Source organism: Musa acuminata, chromosome BXJ1-6, assembly GCF_036884655.1.
Source record: "Musa acuminata AAA Group cultivar baxijiao chromosome BXJ1-6, Cavendish_Baxijiao_AAA, whole genome shotgun sequence".
In the NCBI taxonomy this organism is placed as follows: Eukaryota; Viridiplantae; Streptophyta; class Magnoliopsida; order Zingiberales; family Musaceae; genus Musa; species Musa acuminata.
Genome location: NC_088332.1, coordinates 6,268,166 through 6,287,742, shown reverse-complemented (window position 1 = coordinate 6,287,742; position 19,577 = coordinate 6,268,166). Strand labels below are relative to the sequence as shown.

Here is a 19,577-nt window from a genome sequence, read left to right as displayed (position 1 = left end):
TGTCTACAAGATTTGGTCCACTGGAAGTTTTAGATTAAGCCGAAGTCAACCTCAAAGTAACAGAAATTTTGAATGTTTTATGGGCATATGAGAAGTTTTGGTTTACGCAAAAACACTGTTGGAAAGCCCCTCAAGTCTTCAAACTGAAATAAATGAGGAGCATTGGACTTCTCTGATTCTAAGGACCACTGAGCCTGTTACCTGTTGAACCAAATAATGTATTGAGTTAACTTGAGGTCGTGGATTTGCAAATTAAAAATGTCACACATGCAGCAAAGTGAAATTCCAAATCTAGATACAAGAGTGAAGATAAATACTAAATTAAACAATCAGCTAGAAATAAAAATACTATTATTTTTGAAATTTAATATTTATGGGACGTTATAATATAATTAAGATTACTGAAGATGTATACTGTCAGTGAAAAAATTATTTTTATATACAAATGAAATCAGTGGATATAAAAAATTATAGATACAAAGTGGATTTTTGAGTTATGATCATTTGCATTGTATATCCCAAAAAAATCTAAGTAGCTATGGTTGCAGATAATTGATGTGTTTCTCTCCACCAGCAGTTAAAAGAAAAAAATAATTACTTTGTTAAGTATCCAATGGGAACTATGCAGATATAGAAGTAGAAATTAAACTTATGAAGAAATGAAAATAAATAATGAAAAAACCAATTCAAATATATCACTCAAATTATTGTTTAAAAAATAAAACAACTAAAAAAGATGGTACAATGCATAGAATGTATGCGGTTTTATCATTTCTGAATCACCTAAATCATAAGGAGCAATCCGACTAAAAGCACAAGGAAATAAAACTTTTGTACACATAAAAAACTAAAATGATTATAGTTTTATGTTAATACAGTTTAAAGTATATTTAAGACTTTTGACACATTTATAGTACAAAGGATAAAGTGGAGAAATGAACAAGAAGCTTGAAGTTGATAGTTCGAATTTGTAAGAATTATTGGAACCTTTCAACTGAAGCATTTAAATAAATGCAATGATCCTTTTGCCAATTGTGTGATAAACGCTACGGGTATCATTTGAAATTGTTAATTAACACATTTGGTTCTCCTCAATCTGAACAAATGAAGGTCAATGGAAAAGGGAGAAAGTAAAAGGAGATATAATGTATGACAATTCTTTTTTTTGGTGCAACAAGCAAGGCCTTACGGATAGGCAATATTTGGAATGACTGATACGGTACAATAACAAAGGGCTCAGTGGTGCCACAAAATTTTGAAGTACAATATATGTTTGCTTGAAAAATGTGTAATATTCTACTGTTGAACATATAGAAACAAGAACATCTTAAAATTTAAATTAGAATTTAAATTACCTGTTCCTACTCCTTGCAGCAGCATCAAAATTCCTTTTTCTGGAGAGTCAAGAACTACATCAACTGCTATCATATTCACTCGCCCTAATTATGTAGACCTAGAGAGCAGAAAACAAATTCACGAGACATCAGAACTGGAGGTATGTCAATAAGCAACATCAGATTGTAAAATGATTAACCACAATCAATTGCATGAAATACAAATGGACAGTAGATACACGAAGTGAAGCAGTGTATTACAAATGGATAGATCAAATAAGAAAACTACACCAAAAAGAGGTATTTGAAGTTATTAAGAAAAGGAGCATCAAATATTCTCTAATTTACCTTGAAAGTTGTCGTTTTGATCAACTGGAAAACGACAGCATCGCCATGAACTAATTCATGATTTATAGAAAAACCTTTCCACCCTGCACTTAGTCCTCTCTTGTGGGCAAGATAAGTAGTATCAGATTCATCCCCGTTTTCATCTATTAAAGTAATTGTCGCACCACGTTTTGGCAGATGCTTGTTGCAGAATATTATAGGAAGGCCCTATTAACATCATTTATGAGACAAAAACTAGTGCTTATCAAGGATTCATCTTGAGTGTTTTAGACATTGATAGAAATTTACTGAGAGTTGCATCATCAAGGATGACTAGAGTTACCAGCCAAAATCCTCCGGTGGTGTGAGATTGGAGCATAGACTTCACGAAAGAAGGAAACTTTGGATCGAGTCCCGCTTCGATTTCCTCTGCTTTCGTTTGGGCGTACTCCCTAGCTTCATCTGATGCATATACTCGATCGTCCAAGCCTCTACGCTTCAAAACCCTAGCGATCCTAATTGAGATATATATTAGGGAAAGATTCTTCAGCCGTGCTAGATTAAGATGCAATCACCAACCTTCTCGGCCTATCCACGAAGTCTGAAGCTACCTATCCAAGCATCAAACATTAGCCAAAAGATAACCAAGCAACAGAAGCAATCGGTTAAAAGTCGAAGAAAGGAAGGGGAAGCAGCGAGCCAAAGAGGCCTACTTCTCGGTAGTTGGGCTCCGGCAAGCTGGCGACGCGGACGGACCGGCGTACCGGGGTGAGGCTTGCATCCCGGGACATCTTTCGCTTGATCTGCTTGGCCTGGTTGAGCAAGAAACAGAGTTATGGAAGCGGGAGAAGGGAGAAAGTGAGAAAAAGGAAGGATTTCGAGTGGAGGACCGGGGAGGTCTTGGGGGACGCGGCGGCGTCGCGGAGGGCGACGGAGAGGTGGGGGAGGTTAAGCTGTTCGAGCTTCTTTTTGTTCTCCTCTAGCCTCCTCCGCCGCTGCTCTTCGTAGGACATCGTCTCTGTGGTTCCCATATCTCTTCCCTTACCACGAAAGATAGAGAGGGGAAGGAGAGCGAGTGATCGCTTTGCAAGCAGAAGCAGAGAGAGAGAGAGAGGCGTTCAGAAATGGGAATGGCTATAAAGCGGAATGGAATTCAAAATTTGAAAGCGACTTTACGTGTCGCGCGTTTTAAGTTTAGTAATTTACTAACCATTTCCTGCCTTATCATTATTTATATTTCGATACCATCAATTTCCTTTTAATGTTACATTTCAATCATTATTTATATTGATAGTTTAAATTTATATATAATTAGTGTAACAATAAATCATTCAATATTTGATAGAGGGATATTATTCATTGCTATTAGTGTAATAATAAATAACAACAATTGTTATTTATTATTCATTGCTTCTTCACCACCACAAAACCCACACACAGACACACAATGAATGAATGATATCAAGGCAGTAACTTCGAGTTCCTTAGCTTCCTTTCACTGGAAAGTCTCTGAGCAAAACAAGTCAAGGCTTCTTCGTTCCTTCCTTCTTCCTCCACCGGCTCATAGTTGCCGTTCTCCAGGTTCACCCTCGTCACTGGCTTCCCCAGGAGCTCCTTCCCCACCTTAACCAGCTTCTCAAGGTTCTCCTTCCCCGTGATGTCCAACGACGCAGCATCTCCCGTCAAAGTGCACGTACCTGTATGCGAAGGTACTGCTTCTCCGATCACAGCGCTTGAAAGAGAACAGAGGCGTGGACGTCCATTGCGAGAGGATGTCGATGATGGGGGTGGTGCTCTTGTTGTACAGCCACTGAGCACGCCCCTCTTGCTGCTCTCTTGTGCAGTAAACCTTCCCTCTTGCTTGTTCGAACCGGTGCCGAGAGAGATGACAAGGAACCTGCCGTAGTCCACTGGCATTATCGGAAAGAAGTCGGTGTTCTCCATGAAGATCTCCTTCGTCACTTGGCTCATCGCAGTTAAAGGTGTTTCAGCTTCAAACCGGTGCAAGTTGCCGATGATGTTATGGGTTCTTTCGTACTCAGCGTAGAAGATGGGGAAGGTTTTGCACAACATTATCAAGATAAGATGAAGAACACAGATGAAGTGGTGGCCATGATGTTTATGCATGGAACTCCGCTGCCTCACGTAGCTTCTCCCTTCACATAACATATGCATACTCTTCGTCTGAGCAAACTAAAAGCTTAAACTTGGATTCTCGTGATGTGAGTACGATTGTGATCCAAATAGATCAGACAGATAGAGCAGTCGTGTATGCATTGATTGTTGAATGTTTGCATTGATTGAGCTTAGAAAACGTTGACCGAGTCAATACGGTGCAGTGATGGCATTCTTCGCGATCGTACGGCCAGATCAAGCCCGACGAGTCAACTCGGCCTCTGAAACGAAAATCTCATGGGCTCGGGTTGACGAGCGAGTCGAATCGGTTCGATCGGTGGAATCGTCCGATTCGACTCGAGTTTACCGTGTGGACCCGTTGAGCTCCTTCAGATTAAAAATCCAAGTAGCCAAGCGAGCCCTAGCGTTTGCGCCGCTGCCGTTGCCGCTGCCGCTGCCAACGTCGCTGGCCGAGCCACCTCCTTCGCGCCACCATCGCATGCTGCCACCTCCCGCTACTCCGGTACTGTTCTCTCCTCTCCTCTCTTCTCTTCTCCTCCCCTCTCCGCTCATGCATTTCCTGTGTTGTTCTCTCTGTCCCTCTCCTGTTGTATCCCCGTCTCTCCTTTCTTTTCCTCCCCACTACTATGCTCTCCTCTGTTCTCCTTCACTCTTTCGGTCTCTCCTGTTTCATCTAACAGTAATTTTAATTTTATGAACAGAGTATCGTGGGGACTTCAGATGAACCATGTTTGATATATGTTGAAATTGACTTATTTTCTAAACCTTGATGTGAGTTCTGCTTCTGTTGATTGATTGTTCTTTTGGGTGTTTTTTTTCTCATATTTAGTATTTTTCTCCATTTTGGTGGTAGATGCATTTCACTCGCGCATTGCGATGGCTCGGTGCTCCGGATAAAAGTCATATGGGATATTATAACCAATTCAGTGGATTATCAGATCGGATGGGACGGGGCTTTTCAGTGATCAGATTGGTTCTGGATCAACTCCATCCCGATCCAAATCCATTCTGCTTGCAGGCAGACAGGAGATGGTACTCCTTCTTCTCCAACCCCTTTGGAACTCCTCTGCTGGATGGCCAGAACCAGCAGTTGAGGTCCGTGGCCACGAAAAATCTTCTTGGTGCTTGCTCTGGCATTTGCCCTTCCCCCAGCTTCAGTTACAAGCCATTGAAATCCTTTGCCGCTCCGGTGAAGGTGATTCTTTTAATATGTTTTTCACTTAAATTGACTCTTAAATATATGATGTGCCCCAATTTGATTCAGATCCAATTTGCTTGCAGCCATACCGGAGTGCCTTTGGAACTCCTTTGTGGAATCGGCAAAACCAATTGTTGAGGTCCATGGCCAGGAAGAATCTATTTGGTCCCTGCTTTGCTGTGCATTCCTCATCTTCGAGCTTCAATTACACCCCTGTGAGATCCTTTGCGGCTCCAGTGCAGGTGGTGGTTGTTCTCTTCTCGTACAAATTGATATATATATTCACATGTATATGTATATTTACATGTATATGCACACTCACATGTGCGCACGCACATTATATATTTTAACTTTTGATGTTGTTTGATTGGAACTTTTTAGGCTAAACTGAAGTCAAAACCAGCTCTAGATTCAAATGTGGGGCCTAGGCTTAATGCAGCGATCACTGCACCATATGTTCGGCTTGTCACTGATGAGGGTATGTTGAATTCTTTTCCAAATTTTTATGTATACGTTATAGTAATTGAACTTCTATTTGAATATTTATGATTCTTTGTTACCTCTACATTTGACTGTACTGATTGTTTGAGAATGGATTACTCAACTGGGGACCAAGTGGTTGCCATCTGTAGTTTCAACTTATTGTACCTAGTACATGTGCAAGTTGGTAAGTAGAAGATCGTAGATTGTTATTCTACTGGGGGCTTTGTTTACAGATTCAGTAAGGACTGGATAATGAGTGAATCATGATAAATAATGAGCAAAGCATGATTAAGCTGCTGTGAGCATCCAATCTTTAGCAGTATCAATATTTCAAAATGAACCAGCACTTTTGCTGTTCACTTGCTGTTATTTCTTCTGAGTTTGCTGAATATAATTTTCCTTCATTTCCCATGGTTAATGTGGTCATATAAACTATTACTTACTGTTATAAAAATCTATAGGTCACGGCATTGTTTCAAGAAGAGAAGCACTTGATCGTGCAACAAAGCTCGAACTTGACTTAGTTGAGGTACAGATGGCCTGTTATACCATCATAATTTCTTGTCATATTTATGCATTAAGAAATAAATGCAAATGATTTTCTAGTTCATTAATGTTTTATTCTCACATTTTGTTCAAATTACTTTTGCCATCATCCATTGCATTCAATTACAATAATCTAATAAGTCTGACTTCAAGATGCTCTTTTTTTTCTTTCTTTTTTTTCAATCATTTTTTAACAAAGCATGATCATTCAACCTCTATGTATTGATTGCTATCTGTCACAAGTTGGAGTATCATTTGTTGATGGTAGGTTTTGATTTTGCATTAACTAAAAAAATACAGTTTTGTTATGTGGATAAAGAGGGTGTTGGACTTTGATTTTTTTGCAACTTCAAGCATGCATGCTGATTAAAGCATGAGGCGGCCATACACTGAAATAGACAAAAAAGTAAATGCTGTGTCAATAATAATAGAAAAGTTGGAAGAGCTTCAAAGTTCAAGTTGCACTATGTTACACTCAATGATTCCACCTTACTTGCACGGAACACGTATTTTCAATAGTTTGTCTTGAGTTTATTCTAGAAGTCATATAGAAGCAGCAGAAGATATGGAATGAGAAGGTTCACATCATTCTAGGTAGACAACTGTTTGCATTGAATATTTTGGATGTGTGCAAGGACTTAGTTGACAGAGGTGGCTGGATGCGTCTATCTAGTACATGTGCAATTAAGATCACTCATGCATATTTCTAAGCCTGAACTCCTTAACATCTTTAGACTGGAAAAGTAAGCCATATGCACATTACTGAACTTATATTAACACACACATTCCCTAACCTTGTATATTGGTATGTCCCAGTAAAGATAATAGGGTATAGGGAGTGAAGGCTGGGAAGAAAGAAGTGGTAAGAAGAGGTGGTCTAGGAGGGAGAAGCACTACAACAGAAGAAGGATAATCATGGCCACTGGTCTAATAAAAACAAACAATTTCATTCATGAAATCATAATAACATAGCATACAGGACTCAGTGCCAGACTTTAATTTCAATCATACAATAGAAATTTTAAATAATAATATAAAGAAAATACTTGTCTTCTGATGATCCCATCATTCTTCCTGTTGTGTCCGACTCTTGATGTTCTCCTTCAGTTGATTGCCTCCAGATTTGGATGGTTCTGATGTCTGGCAGTTATGCTGATTCATTGGTAAATCCTTTACTTCTGTTATTTCAAGGAGAGAAATAAAATATATTTCTGAGTGAATTAGAACACTTTTACTGCTGTTTGAAAGGTCCTTGCTCTGGTGTGGCCATGCTATTTGAAAAATATCTTAGCCTAAAAATTCCAACAATGTCAATGGTGTTGGACTTTGAAAATTTTATCTTGGCTATCATTGGCATGATCTGGAACCATGATTGTAGTTCGGTGGGTTGCATAACTGGTTTATCTTTGGGTTATAGTCTTTGTCTGTATTTTGCACCCATGTTACATCTGGTTTCAGGATTTGTTTGCTATCCCCATACTCTGGTCAACAATAGGTTGAACTCGGGGTGGTAAGTTTGGAGGCAATAGAGATGTCAAAACTGCATGATCAGTTGAATTGTCGCTATAACAGGATAAGATCAAGAAAAATTTCTGTAAGCTGTCAGTATAGTTGTCTGCAAAAGCTTTGAGCTTGGCTGGTACATCATATTAGCCTCCAATATCAGTGGGATTTACTAAAAGTCTGAGACACAGGTCTCCCATAGCTATCAGAAGTTCCAATATTGATTACACTTTGTTGCTTTTAGGCCAACGAGTGACAATATAAGGCAGGCAGAGATAATCAATTATTCTCATTACAAGGGTTTTTGGTCGTCAGTTTCCTTAATATTAGGACCGCTAACTAGTGAGCTGTTTCACACATCTCTGTGAAGTCTCATTATCACATTGATAACATATCTGAGGGAGAGATCTTCATCTCCTGTGCATCAAACAATGGAGGACTCTGACATCGTAGCTGATTGTCATGAGAAGCCACTGAAGCTACTCTGTGCTGATACAAAACTATTATGGTCAATGGCTAGTAATGAACTGGACTACTTTCTTCATTGTCCCACCATGATTATGACTTGGAATAGGGCCTGTCAAGGTTGTTTGTGTATTCAACCATACCGAACTAAAACCATGGCAGACCAGGTTGATTGGTCTGGTGGGCTGCAGTTGCTGTGGATTCGTATCCAGCATTATGACATTCTAAGACATGCAGAAGAAAAAAGTTCAATTTTCTTCAGAACTTCGTATTGGAAAAGATTCTTCACTCCTTCACTGATCACTGATTGTATTATATTTGCTAATGCTGGACCTGCCAACCTGTTCCAGCCTCTGTGTTGCGTGCTAGTTGACTACCTTTGCACAGGAACATGCTCATTGCTCTGGTTGCTTGCAATTACGGACACTTAACTGTCATGCGAGCAGCATGGACATGGCAAGGAAACATGAAGGTCGATCTTTCAGAAAAGAAGAAAAAATTGATGTGCTCTTTATGTTTTATGTGGTCAATTTGATACCTACTGTTAGTCAGCGATTTCAATAGGCGCTCGGGTGTTCGCCTAGGCGCTTGGGCGAGGCGAGGCCCGAGCGTCTCGCTTTAAAGAGGCACCACCTAGGCGCTGGCCCTAGCCCAGGTGCTTCGGGCGAGCGCCCGGGTTAAACCATGCAACCAAACCAGTGTTTTACGTCTGGTTTGGTCTTTGGTGCTTTAGTTGGTTCAATTAAACCAACTAAAGCATCGATATCAGCCTCCCAACATCCCTCCCGCGACTTCCCCAACCCTAACCCTGCTCGCGATTCTGCCGCTGACATTTCCTCTCTACTGTCGTTGCCTCTCCGCTACTGTTGCCTCTCTTCGTTGTCACTGCTCTCTGTTGCCGCTGCCACTGCCACTATCGCCGCTCACCACTCCCGCTCCTCCTGCCGCTATTCGCTGCTGCTTCTCTCAGTCAGCAGCCTCAGTCTTACTTTTACACTGTGCTCCCGGTATCGCTTCTCGCTGCTATTGCTATCGCTGCCACTACTGTTGCTTGTCGTTGCTGTCGCTGCTTGCCACTATCGTTGCTCCCGCTCCTACTACCGCTGCCACCTCTCGCCGCTACTGTTACTCTTACTCCTTTTTCTCACATCGACTCGATATTATATTGTTAACAGCAAGTGCACTGTAGCACTGTAGCACTGCTACAGTGCTCGATACACCTGAGTGTACCGCTCGGTACACCTGGGTGTACCGAGCGGTACTTAACAGTATATTAACAGTATACTGTTAACTATATATGAGCAACAATATTTTTTTTATTTATTAGATTAATAATATATTATTTTTATTTTAATATTTTTAATTTTTATTTATTTAAAATTATTGTTATTGTTTTGAATTTTGAGATTTTTTGTTAATGTTATATTATGATTCTGTTATATTAATATTTTTTATTTAAATAATTATATTTATTAATTATATTATATATTTTCATATTTTAGCGTCTCGCTTCGCTTGGGCGAGTGCCTAGCGCTTTTTAAATCATTACTGCTAGTGAAGTTTTTTTATTGACCACATGTTTTTTGCTTTTATTTTTCAAACTTGCAAACATATATGATGTGTCATTTCTCTTTTCTGTCATCATTTGATTTATAAGTTGATCCAAAAATTTAGACAAATTGACTATTATCTTCCTATTGCAAAATATTGTTATTGTACTCTTGGATTTTTATGCAACTTGTAGACCTGGAAAATCATCAGTCTTTCAAAGTTGTGTAATGAATTTATTGGACCTTATTTTGGAAAGAAAGTTCTTCATTTTCTTTCTTTGTTATATACATACATCCTATACTTTCCTTTTCTCTTTATACAGCAGCTTTAAGCATGCTGTTCGAATCTGGTTCACTCTTTGTTTTCTATTTTTTTCCACGGGTTGTACTCCTCTCTAGATTGACTCTGAACTTACTAGATGTGCATAAAATATGCTATACTATGCATCTGTATGTACTTCTATATGCATTTGTACTAGATAGAAGCTGAAACTGATTTTTTTGACATTATAGTACATTACTTGTTTTGCATAGTACTAACTTTTGTTACTTGTTTGATTTTGTAGGTTCAAAGAAATGCAAATCCACCTGTTTGCAAGATTATGGACTTCCATAAGGAGAAGTTCAAACAAGAAGTAAAGGAAAAGGAACGTGCCAAAAGCAAGGTAATACAATATGATTCTTTCCTTCCGAGCTATATAAGTAACCTTATACATATAATGAATTTTTACCACTAAGGATATGTGACGTAATACAACAGCTGCAAATTGTCAACAAATATTTTAGATATTTAAAGATCTGCAACTTTTTTTATTGTTAAAAAAATGTATTATAATTTATCTATTAACTTTATTTACATTTGCATTCCTGAAAACCAAATGAGTAAGTTGTTAAAAGTTTTTAGTGGCAGAGGTTTTTAGTTTGTGACAGTCTTTCAATTATATAACCATTTTAGATCTTTGAGTTAGCCTCAAGGTCTCAAATATTGATTGCAGTGGTACATACCTACCAGTAGTCACCGATCCGACCAAGGATGCCACTCAACTTTTTATTATTTTTTTAGTGATACCTGAAAGTGTACATTGTTGGTACATTGCTGCTGTACCAGTATTAAAACCAGTTCAACGAGATCTCGAAACCAAAATCTGACCAAGATTTTAAAACCTTGGTAAGCTTTGCCATAAAAGCATTAATATTGAAGTGGAATTGCAATCGGTGCTTGAAGTTCCTGCATCTACTTAAAGCCTTTCCAAGATGGACAGTGTATAATGCGATATGCACTTTGTGAACTGGGAGGAGACATTAAGTCCATACATGTGGGTTTCATGTAAAAACAAGTTGATCAACTTATTACATAGAGAATGAAAATGCACTAGTTTTTGAGGCATTCTTATCCTGGAGAAATTGTGTTCATGGTGTGCCATCTTGTGGTCTTAATGATGATAATATATTTGTTTGTGTGCTAGATAAAATATGAACAAATATCAGTGGAACTTTAAGATATTTCCTTCATATTTAATCATCTGTATTTTCTCCCCATATTAGGTTGATACACAAGGTTTAAGTAGATAGTCATGACGAGGTGGTTTATTCTATCACGTGGATTGGACTATGTCAAATCATTGAGGTTTTTTAATTTAATAAAGCTATTATTATGTCCATAAATGATTACTAATAGTTGAAGAGGCTTCTTGTTACAGTTGACAAATGACAATATTTAACAAATGGCTGCAACTTTTAAATACACAACCAAGAGTCTTATGCAAATCAACTTGCCTAAAAGATTAAAGTGTTATTTAATAACAAAATGATCTACCTTATTGCTGATCATTTAAGATCATGTTCTTCTAGGATTTCTTTAACTTAGAAATGTATAAGATGACATGTTCATTTGGATGCATGAACCATTTTGAATCAATGGAACATTACACTTGTATGATACTTTTTTTTTTTTGTAAATTTATTAAGTTGCTGCATGACAAATTATGTACTTCTACTTCTTCACCAAGATTTTGTAAGGGAAAGAAAAAGAGGCTAAATGGAAATGGAGGAACATGAGCTTGATTGAAGATTTGGTTCGTTAGGGAAATCCTATCTCAGCGGTGGATAGTTGTTTGCCCAACTCTGATCAGCAAACTTCTATTTTGATTAAATCTTCCCTCAGCAGTGGATTGTTGTTTGTCCAATTCTGATCAGCAAACTTCTATCTTGATTATTGCATACCTCGCTTTTGACATCTGATGAGAATCCTTCTGATATCTTGCCTTTCCAGATCTGATGGGAGACCACTCATGTATTTTATGTATCACTTGGCAGATATACTAATCAATCAATAATTCTGTACCAAATATTAATAATCTTTAACAATATTACCAAAAGATATATATTTTTTAACTTTGTGATTACTAAACATATCTTTTGTTTATTGTTTTGAAAAAAAAATTATTTGGTGGTGACCATCCATTGAACTTTTTAAATGAAAAAAAATATGACTACTCTTTATGTTTTTATTATTTTTAATAACATGAATACTGATATGATCGATTCCATTTTGTATTTGATTTCACATTGCAGTCGTCAATTGCAATGCGGGGCGGGGATCACAAAGAAGTTCGGTTTAAAGGAAAAATTGTAAGTAATTTATTCAATAGACACACACAAATGTATGTGTGTGTGTGTATTTATATTTGCAGCACCTTGTGAGTTTCCATTTTGCCTAACTTGAATCAAATAAAAGTGCAGCTTGAATTTAATTCAAACTGCCAAAATATTTTTGTTAATGTTGGATCTAAGTTGGAGTGCTAAAGTATTTTTGATGATTTTCATTAAAATGGATTTCCATTCTTTTGTATTTTGTACTATGTTTTGCTACTACATAGATTTCCATCATTGACAGTATATCCATTGCATCTCAGGACTTCGCTCACTACTCTGTAATGAATAACATGTTTATTTGTCTACCTCCATTGCCATATTTATGCTTCTATATGTGTATGGTTATTATGTTTGCAACAAAGTGGAAACTCTTTTACTTCTTACAAGCTTATTGGTGGAATTGTGGTCAATGGTTCCCTGCACTTCAGCATCTTGAGGGTATCCCACTAGTGGATGCCCTCTATATTTTGACAGCATAATTGATGACACTATGTAGATGATGAAGTGGTGTAACACCTTGAGTTCTAGCATGCCACGTAATAGGTCCCCTTTGTACATGTGGGTCATAATCTTACAAGCAAATCCAAGTTCATCGTATGATAACTTTTGTCTTGTAAGAACAAGGTGGGGTCACTATCAATTGACCACGTGTCCTACAATGACCAATATAGGTGTAGAAGCAAAATATGCTAAAACATATATAGTATGGAACTTATTAACTTAACATTATCACAGTGCTAACCGCTCTAGAATTTTTTTGTAATAATAAAAGAAAATGTCTCAAAGAGAAATATATGTTACATTTAACGAAGTTTCTTATCCTCCTTTTATGTTTTTTGTTCCAAATATAATATTCAATCAATATTCTGTGATATGAATGCCTTTTTTTCTTTCTATAGAGTGTTGTTAGATATGTCTCAATGAAATTTGTTGTTTGTTTTGGATAACAACCAACTTGTTAGTTATAAAAATTTGAATTCCTAATACCTTACCAAAAATTTAGATATGAGTACATTCCTAACCTATATCTTAAATATATCGCTAACATTATTTATTTCACCTCTTCTGCCTATTGCATTTGGAGGTTTCCTAAGCATATGTCATTATCATCTTAAATATTTTTTTCTCATTTTATCCTTTATTGAAGTGATGTTTAATTGTTTACGAATAAGAGTATTTCTTTTCTTGTCTTTCCTAGTAACTTCATCTATCTATCTAAACATTTTCATCTTGACAACACAAATTTTCTATATACGTTGTTTCTTTACCACCCAATGCTCAAATCCATAAAGCATTGTTAGTTTCACAATTTTCTTATAAAATTTTTCTTTTGATCTCAAAGGAACTCGATAACCACACAAGACTCCTAACTTCCCTTTTTCCATCTCGACGATACGAAGTTTCTGTATATATTGTTTCTTTATTGCCCAACATTCAAATCCATAAAGCATTGTTGATCTCACAACTTTCTTATAAAAATTTTCTTTTAATCTCAAAAGTACCTGATGATCACACAAGACTCCTGACGCTCCTCGTCATTTTAACCAACCTGTTTTTACTCTATGAATAATATCTTCACCGATCTTTCCATCTTATTGAATAATTGATCTAAGACACCTAAAACTTTTACTTAAAGGGACTGCTTGTCTATCTAATTTAAATATATTCTCTTGCCTATTTCTAGAATCACTAAAATTGTATTTTATATATTTAGTTTTAGTCCTACTTAATCTAAAACCTTTAGTTTCTAAGGCTTGCCTCTATAACTCAAGCTTATAATCAATTCCACTTAGTCAGTCATCAACTAAGACAATATCATTGTCTAATAACATACATCAAAGAGGTCTGTCATGTAAATGACGAGTAAGTTCATCCATTATCAATGTGAAAATGTAGGATCTTGTGTGGAATATTCATTAAATAATTTATAGAAATAATAAGTATTTTTTTATCTTCGTCTTTGTGTCTAATATTATCTAAATTCTTACACTTTCTTTCCCTAACTTTAGCAATTTGATATATATCTTTTTCAATATCTTTAATGTCTAATTTATTACAAAAATCATCATTAGCCTTATATCTTGTCATACTAACCGTCTTTTTAGCCTTTTTTTAGACTCTTTATATCTTTAATTTTTTTTCTTATTTTCACAATTTTGCCGATCTTTAAAACATGATCTTTTAGTAAAAATTGCTTTTTGAACTTCCTCGCATCACTACCAACTCTCTCTTAAGGTTATATATCTATCTTTAGTTTCATCAAGAATCTCCTTTGTTAAGCTCCTAATCCTATTAGCGATCATAGTCCAAATAATATTAATATTATCCTTATCTAAGTTCCAAGTCGTCTCTTTTTTCATCTTATTTTTTAAAGTGTTTATATTATCATCTTTAAAAGTTCACCATCTAGTCATAGTATTTTTTTTTTTCTACAATAAATATCTAATACCATCAACCTATGTTGATTCGTTAAACTTTCACCAAGTATACCAAGTATAACTTTATAATTCTTACAAATAACTTTATCTACCTTTCTAGCGAGAAAGTCTATTTAGTTATGGTTGTGACCACTCTTATAAGTAATCAAATATTTATCTCTCTTTTTATAGTGAGTATTTACAAGTATAAAATCATATGAAATTGTAAAATCTAAAATCATACCACCATATTCATTTCTCTCCCCATAACCAAAACCCCCATGCACCCTTTTATGTTACCATATGTTTTTCCTATATGACCATTCAAATCTCCTCCAATTATATGTTTTCCAGTTTTAGACATTCCTTGAATGATATCATCTAAGTTTTCCCAAAATTCTCTTTTGGTTTCTGTCCAATCCAACTTGAGCAGCATAAGCACTAATGACAAATAAAATTTCTATCACTCAATCAAACCTAGAAAATGCCCAGAAAAATAAATCCAAAAATAGAAAAATAAGCAAATTTAATCCTAGAACTTTTTTGGTCAATGTAAACTTAATTAAGCTCAGTTTTGCATTTTGGGCTTGACTTGATTTGCATCACCTTCAATTTTTAGCTTGCTGGTAAAGCTTTAAGATTTTACACAACACATATGTACAGAGCCTATATGTTTATACAATTGTTGCAAGACTATTTACATGTATGTTTCCAGAAGCATGGAATCTTGGTTCTCGATGTCATTTCAATATATGTGAAAGAAAACCAAGGCTCCAGTTTACATAGATATGGAATAAATTGTTTCTTGGTACTTATGTGTTTTTCATGTGAAACTTGATTAGATTATCAGTACATGGAGATTTCAAAATTAAAAGATTGCTTAGGATATGTGTGATGTAACTTTAGTTGAAAGTGAATGTTCTTCGGTCATTGAAAAAATAGTGTAGAACTGCTGCCTTTGCACATTTAAGTTTCCATCTGAAAAATAAAAAAGAAACATTTTCTATGTGCAGTTTGTCTGTTTCAAATGTTTAAATATTTATTCTTTTTCTTACAGGATTTAAGAGACTTGAAAATTAAAGCAGATTTGGTTATAAGATTGATGGAACGTGGTTACAAGATAAAGGTAATTTTACTATTTTTCTTTGATTGTGCTACTTTAAAATGTTGATACGTAATATGTTTTTTTTTCAAACTTGACAGTCCTAGAGATCTCTTTTTTTCATTTTTGTGTTAATTTTAGTTAATAGATGATTCTCCATTTGCTATTTTGCTCTTTTTTTCTTTAATTAGGATATGTTAGGTTCAGCTGAAAGGTTTCTGGTGTGACTATTATTTGCTAAATACTTTTTTTTAGGTGTCAAGCCCCATCGAGTGCCTTATGGTGCTTAAATACTTTAGTATTTGTTGTATCCTCCAAAAATTTTAGTGATCACATTGATCATTGATAGGGTAGGGTTGCATTGCTGAAATCCAACAGGGTCACTCCTGATCACTCCAGCAGCTTTGCTAGATGAGAATTTGAAGGTCATGTGATCAGTAAAGTCGACCACTATTACTTGGCTTAGGATTGGTCAATTGATGCCATTGTAGGTGGCCGAAAGATTAGCAACCAGGAATTTGGCTTTTAGTCTTGGTACTTTGGGTGGAATCGTTCATCAAATAAAGAGATCAGTCAGGGGTTGGTTTGTGAATTATCAATGCTCTCCCTCGAGAGTTTCTGAACTTTAGGAATGTATTCAAATAACGAATGTCTTTCAAGCTCTCGATGTTGATCAGGATTTATTCACAAAGCCTTGGAAATCCTTAGAGATATCATCAGGGCATCATCATGCCTAATCTCATGGTCTTCAATATCTCTCTTATTGAAGATGATATCAGTATCATCATCCTCCAACCTTCATCACTTGATTGTTATGCGTGTGATTCCACCATCTTACATATGTTGCAACAGAGCTTGCTTCCTTAGTAGAAAGTCCTTGTATACGACTTATACTTTGGTTTTTACTGAGAGAACTGAAGTGCAAATGTATTCATCTTAAGAGTTCGTTTTTCTCACTATATTTAGTATAAAATACCAGCATAAGATACAGAGACATTTACAAGTTTTCCATCTCTCTTTTAATAAATAACATTCTCATGCTGAGGCTAATATGAAGGAAATTGGAGCAAGTGTCCCATACCCCATTTAATTGTCCTCTAATATTTTCTAGTTTTGACAGCTTCGAAGAATCTAATCTTAGTTGAGATAGATCCTGATTACTTGTTTACATTGGACGAAATGAATAACTTTATGCACATCCTTTTTATGATACAGTGTACAGCTATGCCCTCAAGCAAAGAAGAGGAAGACTTGGGTGGGCTCATATCACAACTTTTACCTCTGGTGAGTGTCATACTGTTACGCTTTGCTTATCATTAAAACCATATAGAATACCTTAATTCATTATTTGTCAATCCTGATCTTTTAGTTCCATGTAGCGACATAAATAATTTTGAATGCTCTGCTTCATGCATGATCATTAACCCAGTAAACTTATTGAGCATTGATCTGTAAAACAGATAGAAGATGTTTCAGTTATAGAAAGTGGTCCACATGTAGATACAAGGCAAGCATATGTGATTGTCAAGCACGCTAAGTTTGGAACAAAGAAGTCTGGAAAGAAAGTCAGCAAGGTCGTGGAAACAGCAGCCAAAGGGTTTCAAGGAGCTGTTTCTCACACTCCTGAAGCACTTACCAGTACGAGCCAAGATGGGAAGGTACTCCAAAGTGAAGAATGGGATCCCGTTGATTGCAGTTCAGAGGCTGAGGATGAGGCTCAAGAAAACTTCAAAGAGGAAGCAGATTGGGAAGTATTCAACGATACCAATGACTCAGGAGATTTATTTAATTTTGATTCAGAGGGGAGTAGTACTCACTCTGCCATTAGTGGAAATGCGGATAATGCATCTTCTCGTGCCCGTTTGATGGATAAGAACATCAGTGACACTTCACATCATAAGGTCACTCCACCTGTCAGTGGATTTACAGTTCCAGGGCCTGGACTAGGCTCATTGAGATCTGTTGTAAAAACTTCCGAGGAACCTTCAGTTGTGGATGATAATCGATATAGAAAACGAACTGTGGTGAAGGGGAGGTTTCACCAGCCATACTTGTCAGAGAGAAATAATGCAGCACCTTATTTTAGAGCAGCAACGAATCAAGGGAGGACACAGCAGGAACCTATGAGAACTGAAGGTCAAGGACGTCGGGTTGATGCAAAGCAACCACAGTTCTATGCCGCTACTCCTCCTTCACCATCAAGCCCTGGGATTTCCAAAGTTGCAAGAACTCCTGATGGCAGATCTGGAGATGGAACTACGACCAAGGCTGATGATACTGATTCACCATCTAAAGGTTATGGAATTTTCAGTTTGAAGAGTCCTGCAACTGGTAATGGAAAGAGCCAAGCAAATTTAAATATTGGTAAACCTGGTGATATTGGATCTCATGCGCCAAATTATGGAATTTTCAGTAGTTCTAAAGTTCCTAACAGTGAAATGCGAAACACAGGAGGTGAGACTACTGCAAAGAATAAGAATCCGTCTTCACCAACACCCGGTTATGGAAATTTCAGCACTAAAAAACCAGCTGTCTCCAGTGATCAGCACTCTGGAGATTCTACCCCTCCGACTTCACCAACACCCGGTAAATCTGGCAGTTCTACCCCTCCGACTCAGGGATACGGAATTTTTAGTGCTACCAAATCTGCATCATCCGGTAACTAGGGGAACTAGGAAGTGATATAATCAGTTTGCAAGCGGATCTAGTGGTCTCTTGTGAGTGCCTTGAAATATTCTAGACTGGACACTCAAAAAACTCGAGATTAGAAATACCACAAGAATCAAAGAGGAGAGTGAGATGAATCACCATCGTTCAAGAACTTTTGACAGTGCAAGAAAAGCCCGATTCACAGGGTGTAATACATCAGTTTAGGTATTTTTAGTACATAATTTTGTTTTTGGGTCTACATTTCAACCAGATGAATAATGCAGCCATATTGGTTGATGATTTTTCGTTTACTTTATTGTAACGAGCCTGGTTGAACTCTTGTTGCATGGCATCATGCATCTCCATCTACAAATTCTTTGTGATATGGTTTGTTCTTTTAAGAGGGATAATTATAGTCCATCTACAAATCTGCTACGTGTTACATTTATTTATCTCATATTTATTTATGAGGTGAGTTGGATACATATTTGTGAAACGAGTCGAATGAAATCATATTCGATTGTATAATCAACCTAAAAATAAAAATAAAAAATACCTTCAAATAAAAGAAATGTACCATATTGCCTGTTATGTTAAAAAATTGAAGTGAGTTAGATAAATTTCATGATATTACACTTGTAAATGAATTGTATCACACTCAACTGTACAATCAAGCATTGATCCACTTGATTCTACAATCAAGTGTACATCGTCATAGTCCATCTATGAATGTGTAATGAGGAGCTTTTATCCAACTCAACATCATAAAATTTATCCAACCCATCTCAAACTTTCATTATAAAAAATATATATAAACAATTATTTATATTATTTTATAATTTTTTTTTAATGATTTTAGGGATTTTTATAGCTCGATTTGCCGCTTAAGTCTACATTCGAGCATAACACCATAAAGTTTTTGTCACTCAAACTTTCACAATTGAGAATAATTATGATAGAATTAGTTACCCTATTTGTTTTTTCTATTTTCTTGATTTTTTTAAAATTTATTAAACCCAATTTAGCATAAAAGGACCGTTCAATTCATTATGAGAGAATTTTCTGCGTAAATTATAAATTAAAAGGGTATTAATCTCGACCTAAATTAATTTATTATATAAATTAGACACCACTATCAGTTAATAAAAACATTAGGGGCCCAAAGATTATGATATCTTAATCATATGCAAAACTCAATGTGATTGACTTGAG

General features: G+C 36.3%; 3 protein-coding genes across 5 annotated transcripts; 1 reads left to right on the top strand and 2 right to left on the bottom strand.

The window, feature by feature from the left end:
• Positions 1-35: 35 nt before the first annotated feature.
• LOC135675875 (B3 domain-containing protein Os06g0194400-like) lies at positions 36-2,747 on the bottom strand. Of its 2 annotated transcripts, none has more exons than XM_065186480.1 (7): positions 2,552-2,747; positions 2,375-2,473; positions 2,241-2,272; positions 2,005-2,167; positions 1,683-1,889; positions 1,356-1,453; positions 36-201 (listed from the first exon to the last, which is right to left on the bottom strand). In XM_065186480.1, exons 1-6 carry the CDS (start codon positions 2,690-2,692, stop codon positions 1,415-1,417), a joined length of 681 nt encoding a protein of 226 aa, XP_065042552.1. In that variant the 5' UTR covers positions 2,693-2,747; the 3' UTR covers positions 36-201; positions 1,356-1,414. The 2 variants fall into 2 exon arrangements, with proteins under 2 accessions (XP_065042552.1, XP_065042551.1); XM_065186479.1 differs by having other exon boundaries at positions 41-201; positions 2,005-2,176.
• Positions 2,748-3,122: 375 nt separating this feature from the next.
• Positions 3,123-3,734, bottom strand: LOC135675398 (patatin-like protein 2). Its single transcript, XM_065185551.1, has one exon. It carries the CDS (start codon positions 3,732-3,734, stop codon positions 3,123-3,125), a length of 612 nt encoding a protein of 203 aa, XP_065041623.1.
• A 253-nt stretch (positions 3,735-3,987) lies between these two features.
• LOC135582130 (translation initiation factor IF3-1, mitochondrial-like) lies at positions 3,988-18,793 on the top strand. Of its 2 annotated transcripts, XM_065186474.1 has the most exons (11): positions 4,164-4,299; positions 4,499-4,568; positions 4,651-4,992; positions 5,079-5,237; positions 5,377-5,473; positions 5,940-6,007; positions 10,109-10,207; positions 12,117-12,173; positions 15,672-15,740; positions 16,932-17,000; positions 17,177-18,793. In XM_065186474.1, exons 2-11 carry the CDS (start codon positions 4,536-4,538, stop codon positions 18,380-18,382), a joined length of 2,199 nt encoding a protein of 732 aa, XP_065042546.1. In that variant the 5' UTR covers positions 4,164-4,299; positions 4,499-4,535; the 3' UTR covers positions 18,383-18,793. The 2 variants fall into 2 exon arrangements, with proteins under 2 accessions (XP_065042545.1, XP_065042546.1); XM_065186473.1 differs by lacking the exon at positions 4,499-4,568 and having other exon boundaries at positions 3,988-4,299.
• Positions 18,794-19,577: the final 784 nt, after the last annotated feature.